At 52.5% G+C, this 27586-nt stretch overlaps 1 protein-coding gene and 1 long non-coding RNA gene across 23 annotated transcripts in view; one reads left to right on the top strand and one right to left on the bottom strand.

The window, feature by feature from the left end:
- Positions 1-27586, bottom strand: part of Tnk2 (tyrosine kinase, non-receptor, 2) — a 39395-nt gene that overhangs the window by 4289 nt on the left and 7520 nt on the right. For 5 of the 22 annotated variants that reach the window (XM_006522336.4, XM_030249175.1, XM_017317065.2 and 2 more), the window contains exons 1-11: positions 17630-18037; positions 15286-15466; positions 13249-13319; positions 10763-10984; positions 9666-9818; positions 8975-9252; positions 8287-8413; positions 7764-7910; positions 7572-7666; positions 3489-3683; positions 1220-1311 (exon numbers count right to left, since the gene is read on the bottom strand). In XM_006522336.4, coding sequence (XP_006522399.1) covers positions 1220-1311; positions 3489-3683; positions 7572-7666; positions 7764-7910; positions 8287-8413; positions 8975-9252; positions 9666-9818; positions 10763-10984; positions 13249-13319; positions 15286-15466; positions 17630-17707 — 1639 coding nt within the window. In that variant the 5' untranslated portion in view covers positions 17708-18037. Of the gene's footprint in view, positions 1-491; positions 537-1219; positions 1312-3488; positions 3684-5794; positions 6923-7571; positions 7667-7763; positions 7911-8286; positions 8414-8974; positions 9253-9665; positions 9819-10762; positions 10985-13248; positions 13320-15285; positions 15467-17629; positions 18038-20122; positions 20276-27586 lie in introns of those variants that run through there. The other 17 variants (XM_006522332.4, XM_006522334.4, XM_006522338.4 and 14 more) reach the window with 10 other exon arrangements.
- Tnk2os (tyrosine kinase, non-receptor 2, opposite strand) lies at positions 11008-13982 on the top strand. The gene is made up of 3 exons (NR_033493.1): positions 11008-11250; positions 12505-13567; positions 13897-13982. It is a non-coding gene; the product is annotated as a tyrosine kinase, non-receptor 2, opposite strand (long non-coding RNA).

Raw genomic sequence — 27586 nt, 5'->3', positions numbered from 1 at the left:
ACCCGCAGTTCTGTCTAAGCTAGAGCAGGCAACACGCCATGTATACCCGTCTCTGAGTTCGTTGCTAACACAAGAGTCCTGCTCTTTGCCCCGGTGAGTAATCTCTCTCTCCCCACCCGTACTGCAGCACACATTTACATCCCCACCCGTACTGCAGCACACATTTACAGCAGAAACGGGCCAACGGGAGCCTTCCTCAGAGGACTGAGCTCCCGATGGCTACCACAGCTACCACCGCATCCCAAACCTCGCCCTCTGCCTCTGCAGTGTGAGGCTGGCCAAGGGACAGCAGAGCAGGAGGAAGCCAGGCTTTGAGGGCAAAGATGAGGGAGGAAGGCATGCCGGGCCAGTCCAGCAGCTAGAGCTCACAGCACACACCCGCTTCCCCTTGCACACAGCCTCCCGCCAGGGCTCTGTACCTTCCAGGAGAGGAGAGAGAAGAGAGAGGGGGTGGGGGCAGGGGCCAAGGCATCCTGAACAGCCCCACTTACTCTGAGTGAAGATGGCAGGCTGAGGTGGGCGAGGTGGAGGCTCCCCTGTAAGAAAGGCCATGCGGACAGGGGAGGCAGAAAAGAAGGATGGCCAAGCAAGGCAGAGGTGAGGTGGGGAGATCAGAGCCAGACAGAGGGAAGGGTTTAGATAGAGAAAGGAGGGAGGAAGGGAGGGAGGGAAGGAGGTAAAAGGTGAGAGATGGAGCGAGCAGGAGATCAAAAGAAAAGAAGAGGGGAAGAGAGAGACAGAGATGGAGAGAAAGAGGGAAAGAGAGAGAAAGGGAGAGAGGGAGGGAGAGAGAGAGATGAACAGGAGTGAGAAAATGCGCGACCCAACGGAAGATGGGAGGAATGGGGAGGCGGACGGAACAACTGTGTTCCAGAATGACAGGCACGGGATCTGGGAGGGGGTGGGGCTCCCGGCTGAGACGGAACCCGAAGAGGGGGTACAGCGTGACTGGGGGCAGTAAGGAAAGCCAGGATCTGAAGAGCCTGGTGAGGAGGGAGGGAGGAAGAGGAAGCTGGGGCTGCAGAGGCAGGGCAGGGCCAGCCCAAGGATCCCCTCCTCGGCGGCGGATACAGCTGCCTCTCTGCTCGCGCCCCACGCCCAGCCGGAGCCAGGGATCCAGCTGTCCCACCTGCTGCCCTGACCCGACTGTCCCCAGAGTACAACAGCAGGCTCAGGGTGGCCAGTGAATGGGGAACACCTAGGAAGGAAGAGATCTTACTTTTCACCCGTCCTAGGTGCTGGGTGGGTCGGGAGGTGCTCAGTTCCACACTCAGCAGGTCAGGAGGGTCCATGGGGTTTCCCAGGTACAGTCTGTTGGGGAGAACCAGGTCAGGAGGTGAAGCAGAGAGGGAGGCCTTTGGCAGATATGTAGGACCAGGCCACCCCAGCACACGCGCACACACACACACACACACACACAGGACCAGGCCACCCCAGCACACACACACGCACACACACGCACACGCACGCACACACACACACACACACACACACACACACAGGACCAGGCCACCCCAGCACACACACACACACACGCACGCACACGCGCACACACACACACACACACACACACACACACACACACACACACACCCCTCCTGATTGTCCAGGGGATAATACAAAGATACAAAGACTAAGACATATCTGAGAGGAAGCTGAGTGGCAGACTGAGTCACGAGGCTCCCAGAGTCCTGGGTCTATCTACATAGAGTAGATCCTAGTCTCTACACCAGATGTGCCTATCAAGGAGAAAGCCCCTGGGAAGCCTCTGCCTCGGAGGGCTCCAGTACCTTACAAGGACAAAGCTGGTCCCGGATAACTGACAACCCATGCCAGGTGTCTACCTGCTGGCACACTCTTCTGCAGACCCTCCGGGAGACTGGACATCTGCTGTTAGCCCCTAGGAGGGTGGGCAGGAGGCAGCTTCCTGCTGAGCTGGGCAGTGAGCTCCCGCCTCACCCCAGCTCCTGTGCTATCTGGGATCTGGGGCTTAGTCACCAAGGCTGATTAAAGCCTGGAAGAATGAGGCTGGGCCGGCTCAGGCACAGCAAAAGTGGGAGAGAGGGTGCAGGCCTCTAGCTGTAAGGGCCCCCCTCTCCTCCCTTCCCCCTTACCTGGTTCCTGTGAGGCAGGGGCCTGATGTTCTAGGATATGGGACAAGGGAAAACAAAGGCCTGTTTTACCATACTCTCAGGAGGAGGCAGCTGGAGAAAGGGCCACTGAGCATGGAGGGCTAGCAGAAGAGCTGACAGAGGCTAACTAGGATGGACAGAGTACCAAGAAGAGCCTGACTCTGTATTGTCCCCAGATGACTCTCAGTGATCCTCCTTTACCAAAAGGAGACCAGGAATCCCTCCAGACCTGCTCCCAGCTCTGGGAAGTAAGCTCACTCCTGCCTGGACCTGTCTACACAACACGAGAGCTGACCTCATAGGTTCAGGGCCCTAAACTCTGGAAACCCCTGAAGGAGATGCAGGTATCAAGTGTCTTCCCGTGTGCCAAAATGGGGAGCCTCCTCTGTTGGGGTGACACGGGCCATTTTAACAAATCAGAATGAGTTCATTTCCGGGGTTTCCTCCCCTGCCCCATAGATGTGCAGAGCTATACTGGGGAGAATATGATGACAAGCAAGGGCCCAGCAAGGACCGCCCTGGCCTCCCCACCCCAGCGCATCCTTAGGACTCAGCCAGTTTGGGCCTCTCTGGCACCTACACCTTGTCCCAACCCGCCTCCATTCCCCACTCCTGTCTAGTAGGTGAGCTTCTGGAGCAAAGCAGCTGAGACAAGACTCATGCAGAGCCGAGAGCGAGGCAGACAGATCTCTGCTTGCACCTGCACATCACCCCTGAGGTGAAAGCCACCGCACACTGTGAGGGAGCTGGTCACAATGAAAAGAGTGAGGACACGCCACACCAAAGGAAGGATCCTGAGGACAAATGAGAAGCCCAGGGGTGGGAAAAGTTCCCATCTGTGCCTGTTACTGGCACCCTGTCATGAGAGAAAGGCAGCTAATGACAGGAAGAACTGTGTGCATGCGCGGGGCTGGAGGACCAGTGTCGGCAATAGGCTTGGGTCAGGAGACCAGAGCGTGTGTAAGCTTCAAGATGTACTATGGGAACACCTTCTGCAGGTGTCCATAGTCAAGGGGCAAAGGCTGTCTCACTGACTACCAGATTCCCACTCTAGGAAAAACTGGGATCCAGAGTTTCCACAATGAACCCCACTTGGTGGAAAAGCCAACAAGATAAGGCTTTAACTGTTCCTGGCACTCTGACTTGGGAAATGACTTGGGGATGGCCTCTGGCAGCTCCTGGGGCTGTCTGCTTTGAGAGCACTTTAATTCAGAGCATACTTCCAGCCTTCACCCATCAGTAACAGACAGCCCAATCTTTGGAGCCTCCATACGAGATCTTGTGTGCGGTATGGTAAGGGGCTACAAACAAATCCCAGGAGCCCAGGACTAGGTCGTCGGCTCTCTAGATACTCACTCATCGATCCTGTCAGGGAACCCCCAGCAGTGGCGGGGGTCACTGTCACCATGTCCTGTGTGAATGAAGCTATTCTGTAGAGGCTGGCTGATGTCCTGGGCTGACAGGCCAGCCACGGAGGTCACGACATTTCGAGGGAAGGGTCCTACACACAGGGTCCGCGTATTCTGCCCACGCCACCAGTAGTTCTCAGCCCTGTGTGACAGAGATAGTGTGGTAAATACCGGGTATAGGGGGTGAAAGTGACCCCAGACAAAGGGACCCTTCTCATACCAAGGTCCCTGCTCATGGAACCTAACTACCTTGGCAGGCGAAGCACTGGAGATAAGAGCTCAAGACAAGTCTAGCCACCAGCCCATTCTCCCCAACAGCAACACCATAACCCGCCACTCCCTGAAGAGGGCCTGGCTATTTGCTCAGCCTTAGCCTAAGCTCCTCTGGGTAGGTCGGTAGCTTTCCCTACAGTCTACAAATAAGGAAACGGGACATGACAGGTACATTTACCAGAACGATCGATCGCAGCAGAGCCAGTACTCAGACCAATTTAAGCCTGTAAAACCAGCATGGTCCACAATGCACCTATTCCCTTCCTCCAGCCAATGCCTGGCCCTGGTCTCCTTAGGGCCACTAGATTCACTCCTTGGCAGGGTTCTAGGAATTTTAAGTGATACAAGTAGCCAAAGGGATCCCGTGAGTTTAGGACCCATGCCTTCCAGTTTCTTCTCGGGCCTCGAATGAACATGTTCAACATACAGAACACATGGAAACCTGGGCCTTTTCTTCCTGGGACTTTGCACCCCATGAGGGCAGAGCTGTGGGGACCCAGGCCTGCCATCCTCCCCATCTTCTCAGGATAGGGCCTACTCTTGCCTTACAATATGGAGTCCAGAAGGGAAAGTCAGAATTCCTGGTATGGTGAACCGTGAAGATCTCAGTCCACACTGCAGACAAACCATGAGCAAACCTGGACCCGACCCAATGTGAGCCCGAGCTGAGGCCCACACAGCAAGTGAGCAAGTGGGAAAGAATACAGCCTTCTCTGGATACTCCACATGCCCCGAAGCTGACTGTGGAGGCCCCTGCATCTGCTGCTCGGACATGACGACTCGGGCAGACGCTGGGCTAAGGCACCAGCTGAAGTAACCATGCCGCAGGGTTACAAGCACAGCACCACTGCCTGTCTCCTCACCTTCACATCACCTGTCTGTCCCAGAGCCAGAGGGCCTCCCGGGAAACACGGCCACAGCAGAGGAGCTGGGGAGGGGCTGGGGACTGCCACAGCTGCCTTCTGGTCACTAAGGCTGCCTGCTGGCCCACCACAAACACAGTCACCCTGTCATTACTCCCTGCCTTTAGGGTAGGAAGGGCCGGGAAGGAAGGAAGGAAGGAAGGAGAAAGGACAACACCCTGAGAAAGAAAAGTCCTCTCTGAAAATAGCAGATCCATTCCAAGGAGAGAAAGGGACCGTAGCCCACAATCAGGGCGGCCCGTGAGACGCACAGAACAGTACGCCCGCCCCACACCCTGGCTTCTCCTCCACAAGGCAGCCCCACACTTCCCGGGGCACTAGGCCAGACTCAACTCTGCCCATCTCTGAGGTGCAGCCGAGGTAAAGATGTTACCTGAACATTCTGTTCAGAGCATACAGCCCTACCTTGTCCCTTCGAGGGCACAGACTCAATGCCTTCCACCCCTCCTACCACAGGAAGTGGAGGCTGCAGGCCAGGCCAGGCCAAGAACCTGCCAATGGATTTCAAAACCTCTGCCTCTTCTCAATACCACTCTGAAAAATCACACAAAGGAGTTGTTAGCCACCTTGCGCTCCCCATGAGACCCTCAGGAGAGGCTAGCCATCCCTTTATCTTCAAGGCTGTTTTCACTGTTTAGTAGTGTTTGTTTTTGTGGACTCGGTCTCTCTATGTGATCCTAACTGTCCTGGAATTCATTTTGTATATCAGGCTGGCTTCAAACTCATAGAAATCCTCCTGTTTCTGCCTCCCCAGTGCTGGAATTAAAGGCATGTGCCACCATGCTCTTGGCATACCTCTCGGTCTAGACAGACCCCCCTAGTTCATGGAAAACCTGTGTCCTCTATCTGCCCCAAACCCTGAGACTGAGCTTACAGACGGAGCTTACAGAGTCTAAAACTACAGAGTCAGAGAGTTGGGACCAGGAAACACACTAAAGACAGTTTCAGAAAAGAGAAATACAAGGCCGAGAGACAAGAGATACGGAAGTCAGGAGCCAGAGGAAGAGAGAGTCACACAGACAGACCTAATCCAACAAGACACTCAACGCCCATGCACCTGGAGACATGGAGACGAGGCAGGCAAACCAACAGCAATCCGGGGGTGAGAGGGGAGAATGTTCCAGGAACCAGAGGCACACAGGCCCACTCCTAAGAGCTCAGAGGCTGCTGGGGCTCATGTCTCTCACCTCCCACCTCCTGAGCAGTTCTAGGGACCGAGTAAAAGCTGGCACCTCAGAAGAAGGCAGTCTAGAAGTTGACCCATCCGCTGTGGCAGTATTAGCAGCTGAAGCCAGCAGGAGCCTGGGGCGGAAGGGCAAGACAGGGTGCACCCAGGACAACCTCCCAGAAGAGCCACTCCCCCGGCCCCTCCTACAGCTGGCTGTGCTCTCAGTGACCCAGGGCACTACTAGAGACACACAGGAAGCTCCTGAGTTGCCCCGAGGGAACATAGGCTCCAAACGGAGCAGGAAATAGGACTGGTAGAGACTTGGGGCCAGAGGAGCACAGGACAGAGGTGGATCCGGGCCTTTCTGGCTCCAGTATGTAGGGATGGCCACAGGCCAACTTCTGGCTTTAAGTAGTCTCTGCTAGGTACCGCCAAGGAGGGCTCCCACCCAGCCCCATTCTTCTATCTTAGGCTGTTCCCAGATTACTATGTCCTGCACCCCTCCCTTCCCCTCAGGTCCAGACCCACATGTGGCTCCTTCCTGCTTCCATGTCTTACCTAACAATTCTCTCCTTTCTATCTCCACCAACTCTCATTCTCTGTAACCTGCTAGAACATCATTCTTGTTCCAAGAATGGAACATGAGCCCAACATGAGAGCGAGCCCTGGCCTGCGGCAATGAACAGGGGCCACAATGGGTTCAGGTAAATTCAAGACAACCAGAGCCCGTTCCACTGACTCAGGCTGAGACTCACCCCACTCACTAACCCCAGTAAGGCGCCCTACAGGCATCCTGACCCAGTTCTGAGTCAGGAGGGAGTACAGGGAATCCCCTTCTGCATCACTTTCTTCCTGGTCCTCCACACTCACCCAGTGCCAAAACCCAGGCCCCAGACAGTTCCTCAGACACTCTGGGGATCAGATGACTGGAGGAAGGGCCAGCAGAGGGTGGGGTGCTCGGTCTAGAAACATGGGGGTGCAGATAGGAAGTTGGTTCAAGGGAGGCTGCCGGGAATGGAGAGTCTCAGTGGTCGGACACACAGCAGTCCTCACCAGGAAGGGTTGGGAGAAGGGTGGGGCGGGAGGGCGGGGCGGTGGATGGAGGGGGCCCATGACTAGGACACCCCAGGAGGCTCACAGGAGGGATGGGAAGTTGCTGAAAGGATGAGGCAGAGCAGGGCAAGGGGACCTGGGGTCTGAAAGGCACCAGAAGAAATGGTCAGACTCCTATGTGTGGGCACGGCAGCTCACACTTACAACCCCAGTACCTGAGAGATCGAGGCAGGAGGATGAGGAGTTTAAGGCCAGCCTGAGCTATATAAGACCTTCTCTCAAGAAACTGGGGTGGGGGTGTTGGGGGACACCAGAGGAGGAGAACGAGAAACACCCAGCAATTCTAGTCTGGCCTCCAATTCTGAGGCCAAGCTGGGCCGCAGCCTAATCTTCAGCACAAGGGCTTTTGGACCCTAATACACACACAGCCAGGGCTGGGCCCCAGTGGGAAAGGGCAGTGGGGCTGAGGTTAGACAGGGAAAATCCCACTGAAGCAGCTCTCAGCAGTGTGGGGCCTGTCACCTCTGACACTGCCCACTCCTGCCTGCCTGCTGCCATGGGAGCCTCTCCATCTGTGCCCTCTACGGAGTCTCAGTGCAGCCCACAGCCCTACCTTCCCTCGATGACAGTGATGACGTCATTCATCTGGATGTGCAGTTTATCTGGCTCCTCAAAGTCCTGAAGAGCCCGCATGTCAGTGGGCTGAGCCTGGGGGCAGAAACAGGTCACTGCTCAGCCCAGGACAAAGCCTCGGACCGCCACACCTGCTTGCACTCCCCTGAGACTGGGCAGATCTGCCCCTCACCTCCAGCAGGAAGTCCCGAAGAGCCACAAATGTGGGTCTGTCCTCTGGCTTGTGGGCCCAGCACTGGACCATGACATTGTAGATGTCTTGAGGGCAGTCCTCCGGCCGGGGCAGGCGCTCCCCTTCCTTGTCGATCTTATGCAGGATCTGCCAGCCAGGGTGGGGCAGGGGTTAGAGGCAGCAGAGCACCTGCCTCTTCGCTTCCTGCTTTCCCTCTGACCTGTCCTACAGCTGAAGATACCATCTGACATGGCCACCCACCCTGGGAAAGCTCTGTCCCCACAGCCTGAGACCTGCCCAGGACTCATGTCTCATCCCTGTCCTCCTACCCCCGTGCCTGTCCTGGGACATTCTGGGCTACCCCTTCTCTTTTGTTAAGCTCTCAGAGATCCCACACCAATATCGGGTGTGCAAGAAATGGGAATCTACCAGAAAAGAACTAGTTGCAACTGTTCAGGTTGGGGACCAGGGACGGATCACTCCCACCTGCCCTATGGGAACCATACCCCTTACCCTGCCTCACCTGGCTGCCATTGAGGCCAATCCAGGGCTCCTGGCCATAGGTGAACATCTCCCACAGTGTGACCCCAAACATCCAGGTGTCACTGGCATGGGAGAAAGTCCGTGTCTTCAGGCTCTCAGGGGCACACCTGGCAAAAAAAAAAAAAAAAAAAAAAAAAAAAAAACAAAGGTCAAAGGGACGGCTTCTTTGGGACCTCTCCTTGCCACCCCTTTAGCTGCCTCTGGCACTAGGAGACTCCACGATCTCAGCAAAGGATCTGCCCAGCAAGGACCCAAGGCAGGCTAAGCAGCAACGTGGAGGTCACTAGTTAGTCACTGCCTACAAGATACGGTGCAATCTATTCCCGCCTGCCGCCAGCTCTACACAGATAAGCCTACTGACCATCCTGGCCTGGCTGCTTGCCATATGTTTTAAACTTAACAGCAAGTCCTCCAGGAAGCCTTTTAATCCCCCACCAAGTACATGCCCTTTAGATTGCTTGTGCCTTCCAGTATTCCTGGAGAATTCCTTGGGTGGATGTGCAAACATGTAAGTCTTCAAGAAAGGCACCCAGGCCCAGAAATGAGAAGGACAGGCCGAGGCAGACAGTCCTGTGGTAGGTAACAGAGGCCCCAGAAGTTGGAGGTGTGGATCTGCTGAGACTGGAGTGGAGCTTGGGCCCTACAAGCCAGCAACACTTGCCCCTCACCAGGCAAAGGGCACCTTGCGGTGTTCTTGCATGACATAGTGGTCATCATTCTGGGGCAGAGCTCGCATCAGTCCGAAGTCCCCAATCTTGACCAGGTCCCGGGTAGCCAAAAGCAGGTTTCGAGCAGCCAGATCCCGGTGAATGAAGCGCTTGGACTCCAGGTAGGCCATACCCTCAGCCACCTGCACAGCGTAGCGACTCAGCGTCCCCAAGAGGAAATGACCTTGGTGTTTACGTAGGCGGTCCAACAAAGATCCCAGAGGTGCCAGCTCTGTCACCTGAGGCCACACAGAAGACAGACAGGATAAATCCGGTAGATCGATGCCACTCTCTCAAAGGCAAAGTTCCCAGTCTCTTTCTGGAGGTCGACCATAGCTCCAATGAACGAACTCCATGTTCGTTTCTGACCTGTCCCTTCAGTCACCCCCAAGAATCTAAACCCCAGAATAAAGCATTCCAAAGAGGCCCAGGCTAAAAACTCCAAAGATAACTCATGTCAAGGGCCAGCCATTCCTATGGGCACATCTTGCCAGTGAGCAGTAGAAAATCCAGAGATGACAGCACTAGGCAGTACCCTGGTAAACCCCTTTGCCACTTGTGGCGGGAAACTGGAGCAGGCAGGAGGAAGAGTGCGTCTGGGAGCCCAGACTGCAGGTAGCCCTCTGGCCTTCCCTCCCACCCAGCCACTCACCATCTTCATGGGTAGTGTGAGCACCACACCATACAAGCGAATGAGGTTTCGGTGGTCTAGTGAATGCATGGCATTGACCTCCCGGATGAAGTCGTCCATGGCCTCTGGCTGGCTCAGCACGTCAGGCTTCAGGCACTTGACGGCCACACTCACCTGCCCAGTGCAGGATTAGCAGGGCGTTAGACCTTCATGGTTCCCAACACTGAGCTAACTGCACCTTCCAACTCAGAGTAAAGCCCCTTGCGTCAGACCTGTTCATCTGAGTGCACAAGCATGCCATCAGTTTATATCCTACATCCTCTGCACTGCAAGAGGGTGGCAGCTGACTGACCTCTAAAGGTCACTAAATGTGGGCCTCTTCTTTCTGGGCAAATTCCCAAATTAGCAGTGACAATAAATTAAGAGATGAGCAATATAAAGACAGAACAATAATATAGTTGAACTATAATGCCATAATCTATGGATGCCCCCCACCTTGGAAAAAGGGGTGCTGAGTGGCCAGGGCTTGACAAATCCTGCTGGGTGCTAGCAATATTAATATACTGTCTGGGAAGTGCATCTGGCCCTATATATTTACAATAATCTGTATCCCCCCACACCCCATACGTGTATGTTTGTGTGTGGTTATCCACTAGGGAGTTTTAATTAAGAGAAAAAAGGCTATGACTTAAATATGTAAATCTAATTTCTATCTTAGTGATGAGACATAGCTCAGTGGCACAGCACTTGCTTCAAAGCTGATCCAAGACCATGAAGGAAGGAAAGGATAAAGGGACAGAAAATACTTTGTCACTGCAGGTTCAAAGCCACCCTGGTCTACCCAAGATGCTGTCTCACAACAAATCCCTGCAGGGGTTGGGGTGGCAGGAGGGGGCGCTGCAGCCCTGCCTCAGCCGGGCAGTGGGAGCTGCAGGCCTTTGCCTTTCATTTTTCCGTGTCCAATCTTTCATAGTAAGCAAACTATCTTTAGACTTGAAAAAAAGAAATCACTGTGCTCAGTTAAACCTGAACATGGCTCAAAAGGTGAGTACTTTCACAACTGTCCCTAGTCACTTGTCGCCTGACAGAAGGGGAGAGGTGCCCACCCCAGAGCTCACCGTCTTCCCTGCGGGGGCGTCCCATTCACCCCTGCGCACCACGCCAAAGGAGCCATCCCCCAGCTTCTCCAGCAGGCGTAGGTCTTTCTCCCCAATGAGGCAGGTGAGGCTCTGCAGGGTCCCCTCCCCTGGCAGGCTCCCTGGGGTGGGGGAGGGCTTCCGGAAGGTGCTCTGAGAGTGCTGGGAAGGGAACTCGGCCTCCAACCGCTTTCCACTGAACACCTGTTTGAAAGCAGCCAGAAGCCAGATGGAACCCAGGGCCCCAGAGGCACTCAGTCCCACCCTACTGGTAAGCCTCAGACAGCTCCTGGCTTTGCCAAGCTGCCAGGGGCAGCCTGTTAAAGGCACACACTTCTAGCGTACACCCTAACGGGGAACCCACAGCTGAAGCCTCAGGGTAGTCGTCAAAAACAGATGAAGATGCTGCTTGTGGATGAAGTTAACCCCAAAACGGTCTGTGAAGACAGAGATAGCCCAAAGCCCTCCAGGTACACCCCCAAGCCCCAGCCCTGGCAGCCCTGGCCTTCAGCTCCTCCCCATCTTACCCTTCCCTTCCTGAACCTCCTAAACGGCACAGCCTCTTGCCCCTAGCATACAAAGAGAGGGTAGGAGCCCGAGGGGCCCTCCAAACACCTCCCTGTCCATTTTTAGCCCTGGCCCCTTCTCTGGGTTAACCATTTGGCACTGTCTGTCTCTATCCTCCCTGGGGAGTCGGCTGCCCTTCATCCTGCCCAGGGGAGAAGATAATTTTAGTCTGAGGTTGACCCATGAGTATGTGTTATGTGTGTGTATGTAGTGCAAATGAAGCCAGTCTTTGCTGGAGAAGGGCCTGGAAAGACAGCTGGATTTCTGGAGGGGCGCCTAGAGCCAAGGGCTGAGAAGGAAGGAAGACTAGAGGGGTCTCCAAGGCCTGTTTTGGAGAAAGAAGGGCCAAAGGTCAAGAGACAGGAAGAGGGGGGCTATGAAGGAACTCACCTGGCCATGCAATCTGACTTGGCCCCTCCACTGGGCATCTAAAGCTCTAGTGCCAGGCTACAGACTCTTCTCGTTGCCCTCAGAGCTGGCCAACCTTACCCGTGTGTGCTGAGTGATAGGTTCTTTCTCCCCAGCTGGTGAAGTGAGCCAACTCAAGCCACATTAGAGTGGTCATGGGGAAAGTGGGGGTATGGGCGGAAAAGAGAAAGAAAGAGAGGGTGTGCACAGAGAGAAGAAAGGGGCGGGAGGGAGAGAAGGAGATAGACAGACAGACAGAAAGAGTCAGAGAGAGATGGAAATGTCTGGGTTACTAGGGAAGAGCCTCTGGGAGAAGGGCAGCCCCTGGGCTGGAAAGTTCTGAGTTGGGGGTGGGGGGTGGGGCGGGCAGAGTATGCCAGGTAGGGACTGAGGGATGCTGGGAGACCCTGGAGGCCAGGTCTGCTTTGGTATGTAAAATATGCCCCTCAGCCCCTTGTCCCGAAATCAAACACTAAGGGCAGCTCAAATCTGAGGACCTGTTTGGACTTTGTCCCCTCCTCCCAGTATTTTCCTAATATTTGCCAATAAGTTCAATTTACAAGATCTACTTTCGCCACTGCAGCCACGAGGCCCTTTGCACAGTCCTACATGGTAAGCTGGGTAATGGAGCCAATGCTGGTTTACCAAAGACATGACAATTTTAGAAAGGACCACTGATCACCCAGAGACCTACTATGAACTGGGGTAAGATCCAAAATTCCCACACTGCTTTTCTCTATTGTCAATAGGTCGCCACACATTCATCCTCTGCAAAAACCTGGGCGATGGACCAGGACTGTGTCCCCAGAAAAGGCCACAGGCTCTCAAGAGACAGCCCCTTTGCCAGACTGCAGCCAGAAAATTTCTACTGCCCAATCCCAGTCCAGCTGTTCTGCCCTGCTCACCCCTCACCCCAGTTCTGAGGCCAGAAGTAGAGAGAGAGGCCCTGGCTGGCTCACTTCCTCTCTCATTGTCTTCCAGACAATGGGCAAAGTTCCACTGAGTCAGATCAGGGACTCACAACACTAAAGACCCAACTTAGGGGGTGGGGAGGAGCTGTGGGGAAGGAAGCTGTCAGCAGAGCCAGATGACCACAGGAACCTGAAGAGCGGAGAGCACAGGGAAGTGTTGGGGGGCAGACAGAACAAGGCAAAGATGTCCAGACAGTCCCCTCTACCCCTTTCTGGACACTGGCCTGACACTCAAAGGAAGGAACACTTATCAACAAGTCCCAGCTCCGGCACCCAGAGAGGCTGTGAAACCCTTACTGCACACAGGCCGTTCACCGGTCTGTCTGTGGCGGAGACAGACACTTAGCCAGGCAGCACCACAAGTGTCCTGTCAGATAAGAGCTTGGAGGAGGAAAGTCTGTACAAAGTGTGAGGCAATCGGTGAGATTATACCTCTGGGCAGCAGGAGAAGGCTCCTGAGCCTGCCAGCAGCGGGAGGCCCTTGGGTGCCCCACCACCCCCTCACACCCTTCTCACACACACCTTGCTCATCCATGACTTGCGTTTGCACATGGCCTTCCTCCTCTTCACGGCCTCCCACAGCCGCCTCTGGCCTGCAAGCAGGGAAAGTGAACGAGGTCTGTCAGACAGCTCTCACACCCTCCCAACGAGGCTGCTATCCACCTAACTGACTTCCTCAGTTCCTGGGACACCACTCAACCCAATGCCACCAACGGGATCAGTTGCCAACTAGGAATTTCATTCACCCAATCTCTACACTCTACCTCTGGCTGGAGGTGTTTACTCATCAAAGCAGAATGAGAAGTGGCCAGTTACCTCGCCAACTCTCCAGACAACTCAGGTAAGGAGATACACACATACACCTGTCTCCATTCTAAGGTTTCCTTCCCTTAAAATATTCTTACACTACTGACATCAGACGCTGTGCTGGCTAGTTTTATGCTAATATGACACAAGCTAGATCAGAGAAGAAGGAACCTCAGTTGAGAAAACGCCTCCATAGGCTGTTCACACACCTGCAGGGCATTGTCTTAACTAGTGACTGATGGGGGAGGGCCCAGCTCATTGTCCGCGGTGCCATCCCTGGGCTGGTGGCCCTGGATTCAGCAAAGCATCAGCCAGCCAGTAAGCAGCGCCCTCCATGGCTTCTGCATTTGTCCCTGCCTCTAGGTTCCTGTCCTATTGAGAGCTCCTGTCCTGACTTCCTTCAAGAACAGTGATGTGAAAGTATAAACTAAATAAATCCTTTCCTTAGCAAGCGGCTTTGCTCATGGTGTCACACAGCTGCGGTGTCCCTAACTAGGGCAGAAATCAACTATCTAAGCAAAAGCAGCACACGTTACTGTCTTTTTCTTTTTTAGCTTGTAAAACATTTGGCTATTTTGAGTTGGACACACTAAAGTTTCTGATTGTGGGTTGTTGTTGTTGTTGTTGAGATAGTCTACTGTAGCCTGGCCTGGATGACCTTGAGCTACTGATCCTTCAGCCTCCACCTCTTGAGATGTTTGTGTTTTGGTGCTGGGAATTAAACCCAGAACTTCACGGACGTTAAATAAACAATATCTTTTAGCAAGAGAGGTCTAGCCACAACCCATGATAAATTTCTCATTTCTAGATGGTAACTGCTAGTTTTAGTTTAGAAAGAAGGGAAAGTTTAAAGTAACAACATGTTCTTTAAAAGATTTTTTTTTTATTTTTATGTATTTTGTGTGTGTTCCTTATGTGTAAGGGTGCCCATAGGGACCAGAAGAGGTGTCAGATCTGTGGAGCTACTGGCAGTTACAAGCTACCTGATGTGGGAACGAAACTGGTGTCCTCTATAAGTGAACAGTACACGCTTTTAACCACTGAGCCATCCCTCTAGCCCCATCTGAGGGTTTTTTGTCTTCTCTTCTCATGTGGATCTGCTGGCATTAACCCCACTGGTGTTCAGAATGAAACAGAAGAGACACAGGAAATACATCTACAAATATCTGATCAAACACCAATGGGGAAGGACTAGAGAGCAGACCTGGTAGCACAGGGAGGCTGAGCCAGGAGGAGGCTAAGTCCATGGTCTGCCAGAGCAATAAAAGGTTCAAGGCTACCCTGGGTAACTTACTGACATTCTGCCCCCAAACCACAAAGTGCAGAAAGGACGGGCCAGAGCTAAAGTAGTGGAGCCCTTGCCTAGCACGTGAAAGGTCCTAGGGATAATTCCTAGTATCTCTTTAAAAAGGGGTGGAGGCAGGGAGGCCTGGGGTGTGCTCACTGGCAGAGCACCCAGGTGGCACAAGTGAGGCCCTAAATTCAGTACCCAGCACCTTGGGAGAAAGCCAAAAAAGGTATATCCGACTAACTCTGAGTGACCACAGCTCTAAGACTCTGTTCTCTTCAACTTCCAACTCACATTTACATTCAACTGCAAACTGTTCCCTGGGCACCCTGTGAACAGCACTCTCCACCTGCCTCCCACTCACAGCCACCACCATGATGAAGAGATTCTTCTTGTGCTGGGCCATGATGAATACAAACGAGGTAAATGATCAGAAGAGAAAGCAAGGCCTGTGGGCTACCTACCAGGCCGGCCCATGCCAATCTTTTCCAGGTCTTCATTTTTGACATATTCAAAATGAGATAGGCGGGTAATGTTGAGGTCATCTCGAAGCCTCAGGAAATACTGTTGTAGCTGCACCTCGGACAGCAGCTCCAACAGCCAGCCCGTTCCCTCCTCCGGCTGCATGCTGCTGCTCCCCAGCCTCTGTAGAAACGAAAGAATAGCTGAGCAGCCAAGGGATGTGAGCAGATGGCAGGCTTGCCCATCTGTGCCCTTGGCTCACCCGCATCCTACAGCATTCAAAGCACCTTCTTGCTACCTAAAACAGCTGAGCTGGAGCAGCTAAACTGAGCCCAGACCAGGTGACCCTCTCCTGAACACAGCACTCTCTCAACACAGATGCAGTAAGAACAGGCACACAGGCACACACCACCCAGGCCCAGCATGAGCCTCCTGCTCCCGCAATTTCCAGTGTCCTGTCAACACCGTGCCAGGAGCTCAGAGTTTCCCAGGCAGCTCAGTGCAGCACAAAGAGTTACAATGAGAATGATAAACCCTTGGTTCAAACCCTGGCTCTTCAATGAAGGACTGTGAGGCAGGCAGCTGGGCTGACAGGTGTTAGCTGTAGCCCTTTATTTGAATGGCTCTCCTAAGGACTGTGCAACCATCCAGAGAGGGGGTATGTTTGCTTGTCATGGTGCATGTGTATGGAGGCGGGGCTAGTGACAGTTAGCAGGTGGACAGAGCTGAACATACAAATTCCACACAACTTAGTTCATGCCAGTAAAAACTGTTAGAATGATCAGAATCCGGAGTCTTAGATCCCATTTTACATTTAAACAAGAAAATACTTTTGTAGTTTCAACGGGACTGGATTTTCCTCTAACTGTGTAAAATGTTTACCATGTAACCTGAGGAAAAGTCTACGTTATTTGGAGCATGGCAAAAGTTCGCTATCTGGATGAAAGACGTTAGTGAAGAAAGTGCCATTATTATGCTGAAACTCCCTCAGTGGCTCTGCTGAGGTCTGAGAGTCCCTGCTCTTTCCTACTGCAACCAGTAAACGCTTCACACGACTTCCCTCCTATCCTCCAATATTATTAGTTAACACCATGTTTATTGACTCTATATATACTTAGTACGTAACATTCTGTGAAGGGCAACAAAAATAATATATTAATACTTCAAAACTATAGTTATGGGGCTAGAGAGATGGCTCAGAGGTCAAGACCACTCTTCCAGAAGACCCAGATCCAATTCACAGCACCTACATGGCAGCTCAAAGTCACCTGGGGTTCCAGGGGATCTGACTCCCTCGTCTGGCTTCTTCAGGAACTGTACACGGTGTGCAAAGACATACATGCAGGCAACACCCATATACATAAAATAATAAAATAAAATCGAAAAACTATAGTTACTATGCCAGGTCTAACCATTAGCTGTACCGACTCTCTTATCCTCAACAAAACCATCTGTTTGCAAACAGAGAATATCAAGCGCCACTGCCCACAGGTGTGCAGTGAGAAGCCATGGGCCAGGCTCCACCATCCACTGCCTCGGCTGCGGAGCAAAGAGAACCCACTGGCTATGTAGCAGGGCTACCAGATGAGGGGCTCCTGACCCCCATGAGGACAAGCAGCCGGCAGGCTTCCCTCCCTTCCCACCTCCTCAAGCCCTGGGCTCCAGGCTCCCCATTCCTGTGACAGGTCAGAGTCTTATCCTGGACAGGGAGGGCTCAGTGAAACCCAGAGGCCCTTCTCCTGAAGCTACTTAGAAAACATAGCACAGCCCGTTCCCCTCCCCTGACCAACCAGCTAAGAAACCTCTCAGCTCAGCTCCCTTCCCTGCTCCTCAGCCCAGAAACAGGGCTGATGGGGGGGGGGGTGAAGCCCAGGAAGGACACAGGGACCCTGGTGAAGAAAGAGGAGTCGGGTGGGGTTCTAGTCCCGTTCCTACTGCTAAGGCTGGAGTGACTCCCCCCTAAGCCTCCCCCCCAGCCCCAGTCTCTTTGTCTGTGAGGCACAGGCACTAGAGCAGTGACCTCTAGCTCGGGCAGCCTCCAATTCTGTGTGTGTGGCCCACAGCCTGGTGTGGAATCTACACCAGCTGTGTGTGACACACGGGGCTCAATGGCCTGCATGTAAGCACACACTAGACTGACCACCCAGACCCTAATACACACACACACACACACACACACACACACGGATGAATGCAGCTGACAGAAAGGAAAAGCACTCCAACCCACAGACCTCAGGAAGGTGTCCCTCAGTCCTGCCTACTTCTTGTCCCTCTGTACAGTGCTGCTACTGAGGGGCTAACCCTGTCCAGAGCCAATCCATTTCCCGCCCCCGGGCCCCCACTCACTGTGTACAGCCGTCGCCGCAGTCTGGCCAGGAGAGGGAAGGAGAGCTCAAGGCCAGGAAACCCACGGGCTGCCGGCATCTCCACGACTGAAGCCCCTAAGTCACGGGGGCTATGGCCTAGCTCGGAAGTGGGCAGGCAAGGGCCCCAGCTTCTGAGTTTTATGCTCTGCCCAGAGGGTGGGGGTGGGGGGGAACCTGTCCTAGAAATCCCCCAGATCCCACACAGAAGAAGGAAACATGGAAGAATGGAGTGGTGGCTTTGCTCCCCTGCAAGCCCGGCTGGGTTTCCACAGCTGGTCGCAGGCTGGGTCCTCTGTCCTGTCTCCAGTGCAGTGCTCACAGTTCTGGTCCTACTCCCAGGCTTCCCCCACCGCCTGCTTGCCCGCCTGTCCTCCTTCCCTCCCTCCCCAGCTGAGCGGCTCTGACACTGGCTGAAAAAAGACCTTTCTGAATCTCAGCCAAGAGGACAGCAGGAATGGGGGGGCAGGGATGGGGGGGCACTCTTCTTCCCAGCACTGGTCCCTCTGACTCCCCCTACACAAGGCTCCCTGTCTCCCTCGTAGGTGCAGAGAACCCCTGGGATCTCAGTGTGGCTGTGAATCAAACAGCACATATAAAAGGGGGCTACAAGCCCCCTAAAGGCTTTTCTGGGTCTATGGGAGTCTTTCCCAGATTCTGTAGACAGATCCCTCAGAGACCCTCCCCCACACACATCCCAACCTTGGCTGGATGTCTCCTGGCTCAGACGCTAATGTGGCCCTGTTACCCTGGTGCCCGACGGAAATAGGAGGCAGGCAGCCTGCCAGAGTGGGACAATCCAGCCAAGAGCTTGGGGGGAGGATGATGAGAATCTCCACCCCTCCCCTGGGATTGCCTTGTGTAATGCCCACGACAACCAGGGTGCTTACTCCCCAGATTAGCTGGCAAAGATCCAAAACTCCCTCTAAATAAACAAACATGTCCTAAGCCCTCTACTGGGATAGTTCTACCTCAAAGCTATAGGAATCAGGCTGTTGGATATGTATCTTGTACAGCACCCAAAACACACAACAGCCTCAGCTTAAGGGATCTGGAGGCACTCCGTCAAGCTCCTGTGTGCCCCCATATTCTTACAGCTGACAAATGGTCCCTATGCCCCTCACAAGTGCCAGCTGCTCTACACCCTCTTGTTACAGCTCACACATACACCTGACAGCTGCAGGAAGTTCTTTTCTGCTCCCCAGGTCCCAGCTCCCCACACCCAGCCATGCCTAAGGAGCCCCTGTTTCTTGTATACTGCTTTCTTGTCTGTCCCCATCCAGCTGGCTGCCAGCTCAGGGAGACACAGCTGGCTCACGAGGGAGGCAGCTGAGGTTGAAAGTTTTGGGGAGTCAGCATCCCAGACTCTTATTTCCAGGATCTCTTCCAGAGTTTGAACTCTCTACTTGGAAAGACAACCATTTCCTATTCTAATTGGGGGAGGGGGCCTCCCAGCAATAGCCCTTCCCCACTGACATTATTCATACAAAGAGTGTGGATTGTCAAGTACAGCCTCTCTTCAAGGCTCAGCAAATAATGAGTGTGAGGACTGAGGTCAGACTCAGGATTATGGACACTGTCTTTCTTCACAGGTTAGCTGACCACACCCTCAAGCTGGAGAAGACTACAGCCTATCCATCAGACCTAGGAGCCTGGAGTTATCAGTAAATTAATCAGGTTTATTACCTCTACTGCAAGTTGAGGCTGATTAGGTTGGCCAATTTAAAAACTCTAGGCACCCCAAAAATGCATGCCTCAAATCCACCAAGAACCCCATGTCTGAACTCTCAGACATCTAAATAAAACGACCTGGCAGCTTACCCCAAAGCAGGCAACAGTTCCTGGGCCTCTTTCTCCCCAGGGAAAACAGCCTTGACCTTTCTGCCTCTCAATTCCCAGGCACATTCCCCCTTCTCCTGACAGCTACTGCCCTCTGGAGGCTAGGAAAGAAAGTGCTGGATCTCCAAGGGAAAGGAAGCAGCCCTGTGAATACGGTTCCTTTTTCGAAAGCACACGGGGATGTTTACATTGATACACATACTCAACGGCCAGTTAATGTGCCTCCCTAAGGCACAGCTTCTTTCCACAGAAGAGTGAGTCTGCATACTAGTTGTGTGTCCTAGGCTCCTAAACTGCACCGCCGAAAGCCTAAAGGGCGGCTTATTTGGGCCCCTAGGGATCCATGCTTACTGAGTCAGATACCAGCATCAATAATTCACCACCACCATCACCTCAGACATATTCAACACACACACACACACACACACACACACACACACACACACACACACACACACCACTCTGCACCCAGCCTCCTGGCCCCAGAGATCTAGGGATTGGGAGTGGGCCGGGGAGGAAAAAAAGCGCAGGCACCCTGGACTCTTCAGAAGCTCCTGCTGCAGAGAGCAGAGCTGGGCCCACGGATCACCAGCAGATGACGAGGCCGGAGCCCCACGTATCTCGCTATCCCCATTACCTGCTGTCCCTCCTCGCCCCTAGCCAGGCGCTGGTAAGCAGATCTCTCCCCCATTGGGCCCGAAGTCCCACCACTGGGGCAGGGAGGAAAGCGATGCTGCCCGTAGCCCCCGCCCCTCCACCCGCACCGGCGGCAGCAGCAGCACCCGCAGCGTCACTGCCCTACGTCCGGGAGGTGGGGGGGGGGGGGGGCGGGCCTCGAGCATCTTTCAGGAGGGGAGGGGCTGCTAAAGCGCCTAGGCTGGAAAGGCTCCAATCCTGGCACCTGCATGAATTCTAAAGACTCAGGTCCACAGCCAGCAGATTATCAGTCTCCCCTCTGGTTGAATTTACAGGCATTCCCTCCCCACCTCAGCCCCCTCCCTAGCTTCTATTCTCCTCAGTGTAGGGGTGTCCTTCAGGCACCTAACCTGCAAGCCGTGCCAGCCGCGACCCTTAGGAAGCCAGAGCGAGGCTCCACCCACTCTAATTTCAGAACCACTGCTTCTCTGAACCCCAGGTCGCCTCCAGGACCACCAGCATCCAAACACGTTGATGCTCAACAATACAATATGAGGGTTAACTAAGAAACCACAGACACTCATCTCCTACTTCACCGAGCCCATCCGACCAATCCTGGGGACTCAAACATCTTCCTCCATTACCCTCAGCACCCACCTACTCAACGCCAAGAACACTTGGCGCCAACCTGGTGGGCAAGCCTACAAGTTCTAACTGGTAGCTCCCTAACCCACTCCTCATGGAAGCCACCCCCCACCCCCACCCCCACCGCCATGCCAACCCTCACGGGCAGGATGACAGACCCAGCCCAGCCTAGCCCATTGCCCTCATCTATCCAGACCTGGACCTTTCCTCTCAAAACAGCATTGAGCCTGGGACTGAGAGAGCTCGGCCAACCTCAGAACTGGAGAGCCTAGACTGCTGGAGAGGTCACTTCAACACATGCTGGGAAAGATTGCATCAGTGAGTCCTGGGGTGAGGTTACGGCCAGTCAGCAAGTGCCATTGCAGAGGCTTTTCTCTCCCGCCAACCCTCAGGGCCCTAAGGTAACATGTGTGTGTGTGTGTTGTGTGTGTGCGCGCGCACCCCATGCACCTTCTCATTCCTATGGCATCTGAGGCATCCTCTGACTCCTTCCAACTAGTATTTAGAGCTCAGCTGAGCTCTAAGCACTCCCCCTTCCTGGGACAGGGCAGAGAAAAAAAATGTCTAGAAACTCCTGCCATTATCCCAAGGCAAAGGACAGGGTTTCTGGGAGGGTACTGAGTTCCCAGCAGGCTTCCTCTTCACACCGCCCATCTCGGAGCCACTGTGGCAGGGAGAGGGCTCTGCCAGGTCCTGGGTTCTAATCTGTACGGAAGCCTTGGTATCTCGCCATGGCGATGACAGACATTAGTCTTCAGAACAGCTACAAGGATCCAAGGCTGGCGGGTTGATGCGAGAGCAGGCTGAGTGTGACTCGCCCATCCTGTTTTGCCCTGGCGGGCTGAACGAAGGTTCAAAACCATTCCCCCTCCCTGCTTTCTCCAGCTCACCTCCAACACTATACTGCCATGAAATCCACAGAACCCAAACTGCCTCTGAGGTCTGGGGACCCAGTCCACACAAGCACCTGCACTGTGCGTCAATCTCTCCTCTATCTCTCCATACCATGTAGCTAAAAGGCGCCAGCCCACCTTGCTCTCTCTCTCCAACAGCAACAGCGAAGTCACAAATTCCCACAGAGAAGTAGATGTGACAAGCCACTTCCAGCCAAGACGATTTTTTCCCCTCCAAAACAACCTACCATATTCTTAGGAATATATGGCAACCTAACAAGCAAGCTTCCCTCCTCTGGTAACCACAGGAGGAATAACATCTCGGCAAAGAAGTGGAGGTCACAGCTCCTCCCCAAGCTACAACACGGGATTATCCACCTCTCATATGCACCCCACCACGTCGGCCCGCTCCACTCACCTCTATGTATGCAGGGCCCAGGCTTCTGAATGAAGGCCAGGCTGGTTCCCCTCAAGACCTCATCCCAGAGGGAACTGTACCAAGCAACCCCACACCTTCAGGTCAGCGTGTTATGACATCACTGGTCTGAGAAGGCAGCTGGCCAGAGGCCAAGGAAGAGAAGGGAGTGATTCAGTCGCACACCAGGGCTGCCCACACCCTCTCCCTCTTCAAGACAAGGGGCCCACTCACTCCCAAGGAGGCTGAGGTCCTGTGGCTGGGCCAGGCTGAGCTGTTTTCCCTAGGGATACCGGGCCCACAGACTAAGGTCACCCTGAAACCTCGTCACCATCATCCTTGTATTTTTTTAAAAAAATATTTTACTGGAAATCTAATTAAGGAAATCATACTTAGAGAACTAGAGAACCTTTTAAAGCACACACGGTGGTATTTTCCGAACGTTAGGCTGGTTTGTCTTTACAATTACGACACACTTTCCTGAGCACCACTCACTCTTTGAGCTGCTGTACGTCTTTGATTTCTGTCATTGCATTGTCATTTTTTTTATAACCCACGGAATCCAATGCTGCCCAAGTGCTCAAGGGTCTGAGGCCATCCACTGGAACAAGAGCTACTTACCCGTGGCCACACCCCAAAGGAAAATGGCACTCCCTTACCTACCAACAGCAATTTCTAAAGACTTCAGACCACACCCTTCCCTCCACTCACAAAGAATGATTAACCCCCTGGGGTTCCGCTTCCTCACTCTTAGGTCCTCAACTGCCACCCTACTGTCCCCACTCCTAGGTCAAAATTTACAGAGCAGTCCCCGCAGGATGCAGCACTGGTTAACTTAATCTGCACAGCCCAACCTAGAGTGCCACCCGCCCGCCCGTCACCTCCTGCTTGGGATGCCACACTATTCCTGATTGGTAGCTACTCCAATACCTGCTCAGCATCCTGGGGCAAACACACACACCAACCACCCCAGGTCACCACCCAGTCACCACTTTAACCTCTTCAGCACTCCTCCCACCTACCCTGGAAAGGTCTTTGTGATACCTGTGTCCTAGCCTTCAAGATGAATTCCTATATATCTTTAAGACACTAATCAAATGCTATCATTTCTCTAAGCTCCCACTTCTATCCTCGAACAGTTGCTTCCACCAACACCCCTGGGTTGTTAAAGGAATGCATATAAATAAAAGAAGAAAAACTTAAAACTTGCATGGAAGAGCCAAAAGTATTTTTAGAAATTATTCATCTCGGGGCTGGAAAGATGGCTCAGTGGTTAAAAGTACTGGCTGCTCTTCCAAAAGACGAAGGTTCAATTCCTAGCACTTACATGAGCTTACTTACAACAGTGTCTAGAACTCCAGTCCCAGGGATTATCACTCCCTCTTTCGGGCTCTGTGGGCACTGCACTGGTGTGGTGCATTGTGCATAGACAGACATTCAAGTGAAAACGCCCATAACACATAAATAAATTTAAAAAATAGTATATTCCAGTCCTTAAAGAGTTATTATTTGTGTAACTCTTTGGGTAATTGCATAATTCTATTGTGATAACCATTAGCACAGAATTCTAATGTGGTTGGTGCCTTGTAAATAGCCAGAATCCAGCAAGAGATATATATAATAAAGAGAGCTTAGAAGGACTTCAGCCTTTGTGACAGACAGCGTAGGTACAGCGTAGACAGAAAGGTAGCCTCCTTCCCCAGGAGCTGCTGCCACTTGGCTGCCCAGTGGACACCAGGAACAAGTCAGATCATCTTCCCCCTACCATGACGCAGCCCTTGCTGGCCTCAAACTCTGACTGTCTTGACTTTCCAAATACTGAGATTAAAAGTGTGTACCACCAGGCCCTGTTGCTCCTCACTATTTTCAATCCAAAGAAGACAATTCCTTTATGGAAAGAGGGGCTGTCAATCATTTCAATTACTTTCGCCCTACCCAAGGACAACACAGGCAGAGTGTAAAACAGCTTTCTTTCTTTCTTTTTTTTTTTTTTTTTTTTGAGACAGGGTTTCTCCGTATAGTCCTGGCTGTCCTGGAACTCACTTTGTAGACCAGGCTGGCCTCGAACTCAGAGATCCGCCTGTCTCTGCCTCCCAAGTGCTGGGATTAAAGGCCTGCGCCACCACCGCCCGGCATAAAACAGCTTTCTTACTGGACTACAGGGAACCAGATTTGGGCTCAGACTGCCACATGGGTCGACCAGATGGACGCCTGTATCTATGAGGCATCCCAGACTTCCTGAGGAACTGGGGAAGGGAGAATAGAGTGCCAGGGGAAGAGTGGGGTACAGAAGCAGGAATAGAAGCGTCATAAGAATGGAAGCCTTTTCACGGTGAATCCCCTTCAACTTCAGAGGGGAGATTCTGCCTCCTCAGCCTGCACTAAGCACCCACATGATGGTCTCGATGGGACCATGAAGTTGTTTTGTGCTCCTCCAGCTAAAGAGAAGCACACTGAGATCCACAGCATCCTATCATGGTCCTGTATCTCTGTCTTCCTCCTATCAACACCCCAGCAATGTGTGACCAAGGCCAAATGTCCGTAGCTGTCTAGCCCATGTGTGACACAAACTTTTACACCAGGGCTTGGATATCAACTTGCAGATCTCTCACCCACTGCCCTGCCCAGGGCACCCTCATAGCACCAAAACCCATCACTGGCTCCAGGAGAAAGGGTGTGTGTGTGTGTGTGTGTGTGTGTGAGAAAGGGTGTGTGTGTGTGTGTGTGTGTGTGTGTGAGAAAGGATGTGTGTGTGTGTGTGTGTGTGTGTGTGGAGAGGAGGGGGAAGAGGAGAATGCAGCCGGCCACTGCCAGAGCTCTTCCAGGGCAGGGTAGAGCCACCCAGCTGGCCACCCTGCCTACTTCTGACTCTAGCTTTGCCCACCCCCACTCCTTCAGCAAGAGCCTGGAGCTGAAGTGGCCTATTGTTGAGCCCTGGCCGAGGGGTGAGGAAAGGAGCAATAGCAAAGATGCACCAGAGCTGTGCAGCGTGCACTGCCCACACCCTTCCGACCAAAGCCCCAGCAACTAGTACACAGGCACCACTGCAGGCTTGAGGCCCCAGGAGAGTCTGGGAATAGTAAAAGTGTCAGTGAATGTCAAATCCCACGTGAGGTGAGGTGTTGGGAGAGAAAGCTAAAAATGCTCAAATTCAAGAGTATGGCTAGTTAACTTTAAGAACTAACTATCTTCCCAAACTCCAAGTGACGGGCCCTCTACTACCCTGCAGAGGCCCTTCTGTCTGCATAGAGAAACACACTAAGTCTCTGCACAGTATCCCAGGAGGCTCTACTGACGACAGGGAGATCACACAGTAAATGCCAAGATCACAGCTCCCTTCTCTTCCTGCTCCAGAAACCTGGGGGCTCCCTGCTGGCAAGACAAGGGATGTCTGGACTCCAAGCAAGCCAAGAAAGATATAGACACTCAAATTAGAGGCTTCCAATAAATGGCCTATTCAAGTCACCACAGAAAACGGTCAACAATCCACCCAGCACCACACAGCCTCACAAGCGTCTTCCTTGATTAGAAGCGAAAACAAAAATTATCAAATACCAAATAAAGCCTCTAACTTGGGAGAGCAAAAAAGCAACTGAGGAGGGGGAAAAAACAGGCTCTGGAGAAGAAAATTTCAGACAGAAAATTCTCAGTAATATGCTCGAACTGATAAAATGTATCCACAAAATAAGAACAAGGGCCGTTTTTTGTGTTTAAACCAAGGAAACAAAGTATCAAAAACTGGGCTATCGAGAAGGCTCAGCCCTTACGGTTCATGCCTGCCCTCCAAGCCTGCCACCTAAGGTTAGATCCTGAGTTTGATCCCCAGGAAACACAGTGGAAGAAGAGTACCAACTTTCACAAGCTATCTTCTAATGGCCACACATGGGCCATCACAGCATGCATGTACTGTTTTAAGATCACCGGTAAGAAAGCAGACTAGGCTAGGGAGATGGCTGCAAAAGTGCAAGAACCTGAATCTGTATAAAGTGTATGAATCTGCCCGGCAGTGGTGGCGCACACCTTTGATCCCAGCACTTGGGAGGCAGAGGCAGGCGGATTTCTGAGTTGGAGGCCAGCCTGGTCTACAAAGTGAGTTCCAGGACAGCCAGGGCTACACAGACAAACCCTGTCTTGAAAAACCAAAAAATAAAAATAAATAAAAAATTTTATTTATATATATATGTATGTGTGTGTGTGTGTGTGTGTGTGTGTGTGTGTTAAGAATCTACACAACCCCACTTTAAAGCCAGCAAGTAGCACTGGCTCACTGGCTCAAAATGAAGTAGAAAACTAGGGTTGTCCCTTACTCTTCACACATGAACTACATGTGCAAAGCATGTGAACATCCACATTCACAGACAAATCATGTATACTGACACACACACACACACACATACACACACAGAGAGCAGACAAAGGAGAAAACATCCATATCCACCCCAAATAGCAGGCAGGCTCACAGCAGGCATTTCTAAGTACAGGCTACTGTTTTGTTGTTATTGTTGTTGTTGTTGTTTTCAAGACAGGGTTTCTCTGTGTAGCCCTGACTGTCCTGGAACTCTCTTTGTAGACCAGGCTGGCCTCGAACTCAGAGACTGCTCTGCCTCTGCCTCCCAAGCACTGAGATTAAAGGCGTGCACCACTATGCTCCACTGGCCACTGTCTTTTAAACCTAATGTACACACAAGCCACAAATGCAGATTCTGAATTCAAAGATAAAGGCTGAGTCCAAGAGTCTGAATTTACAACAAGCTCTTGAGAGATGCTGTGGTCACTGGTCCATAAAATACCATCTGAAAACAAGGATCTCTTAGCTCTTAGTTCTTTATCCAGCTGAGCATTGAAATCATCTAGGCATTTTGAAAATGTCAACATTGGACTCCATTCCGTATGATTCTAATCAAATTGGTCTAATCAGTCCTGAAGCCTCTTTAGATGGATCTGAACTTGGGCTGAGAACCACAGCTCTAGACAAACCTCTAATTGTTGCAGTCGTTTTTCCTGGCCTAGCCAATCCATTAAAAAATACATCTTCACATCACGAAAATCAACATCAGCTTGTAGACCTACTCACTGTTCAGATCGTTCTAAATCCCAAGTCTCATTAACATGAGTGGAGAAGGAATTTATTCTGAGAATTTTCCCTTGCTAGATTCCCATACTCAGCCCGACCTTTCAAAACACAATCTTCTTTTAAACGTGACTTTTAAGTTTCAGTGAGTCGAGGCTCTCTGGGAAGGAGACATCTTTTAGGGAGCTATAGATTAGCTAATGGGACAGTATAGTTTCAACAGCTCTTCATGCAGCAAAGGACTTTAAACTTCAACACTCAACACTCTGATGGTTTGGATAGGAAGTGTTCTCAGAAAGGCTCATGGTCAAGGCGTGGTCAATGGCATTTTGGTGTTACCGAGAGTGACTGGATCATGAGGTGTCTGACCTGGTCAATGAATCAATTATTTGATTGAGTCACGATCTGAGGCCATTAGCAAGCCATGGATGGATCTGGCAA

This window comes from Mus musculus, chromosome 16, assembly GCF_000001635.26.
Source record: "Mus musculus strain C57BL/6J chromosome 16, GRCm38.p6 C57BL/6J".
NCBI classification, from domain to species: domain Eukaryota; kingdom Metazoa; phylum Chordata; class Mammalia; order Rodentia; family Muridae; genus Mus; species Mus musculus.
The sequence above is the reverse complement of the archived record's forward strand: the minus strand, read 5'-3'. Positions and strand labels throughout refer to the sequence as shown.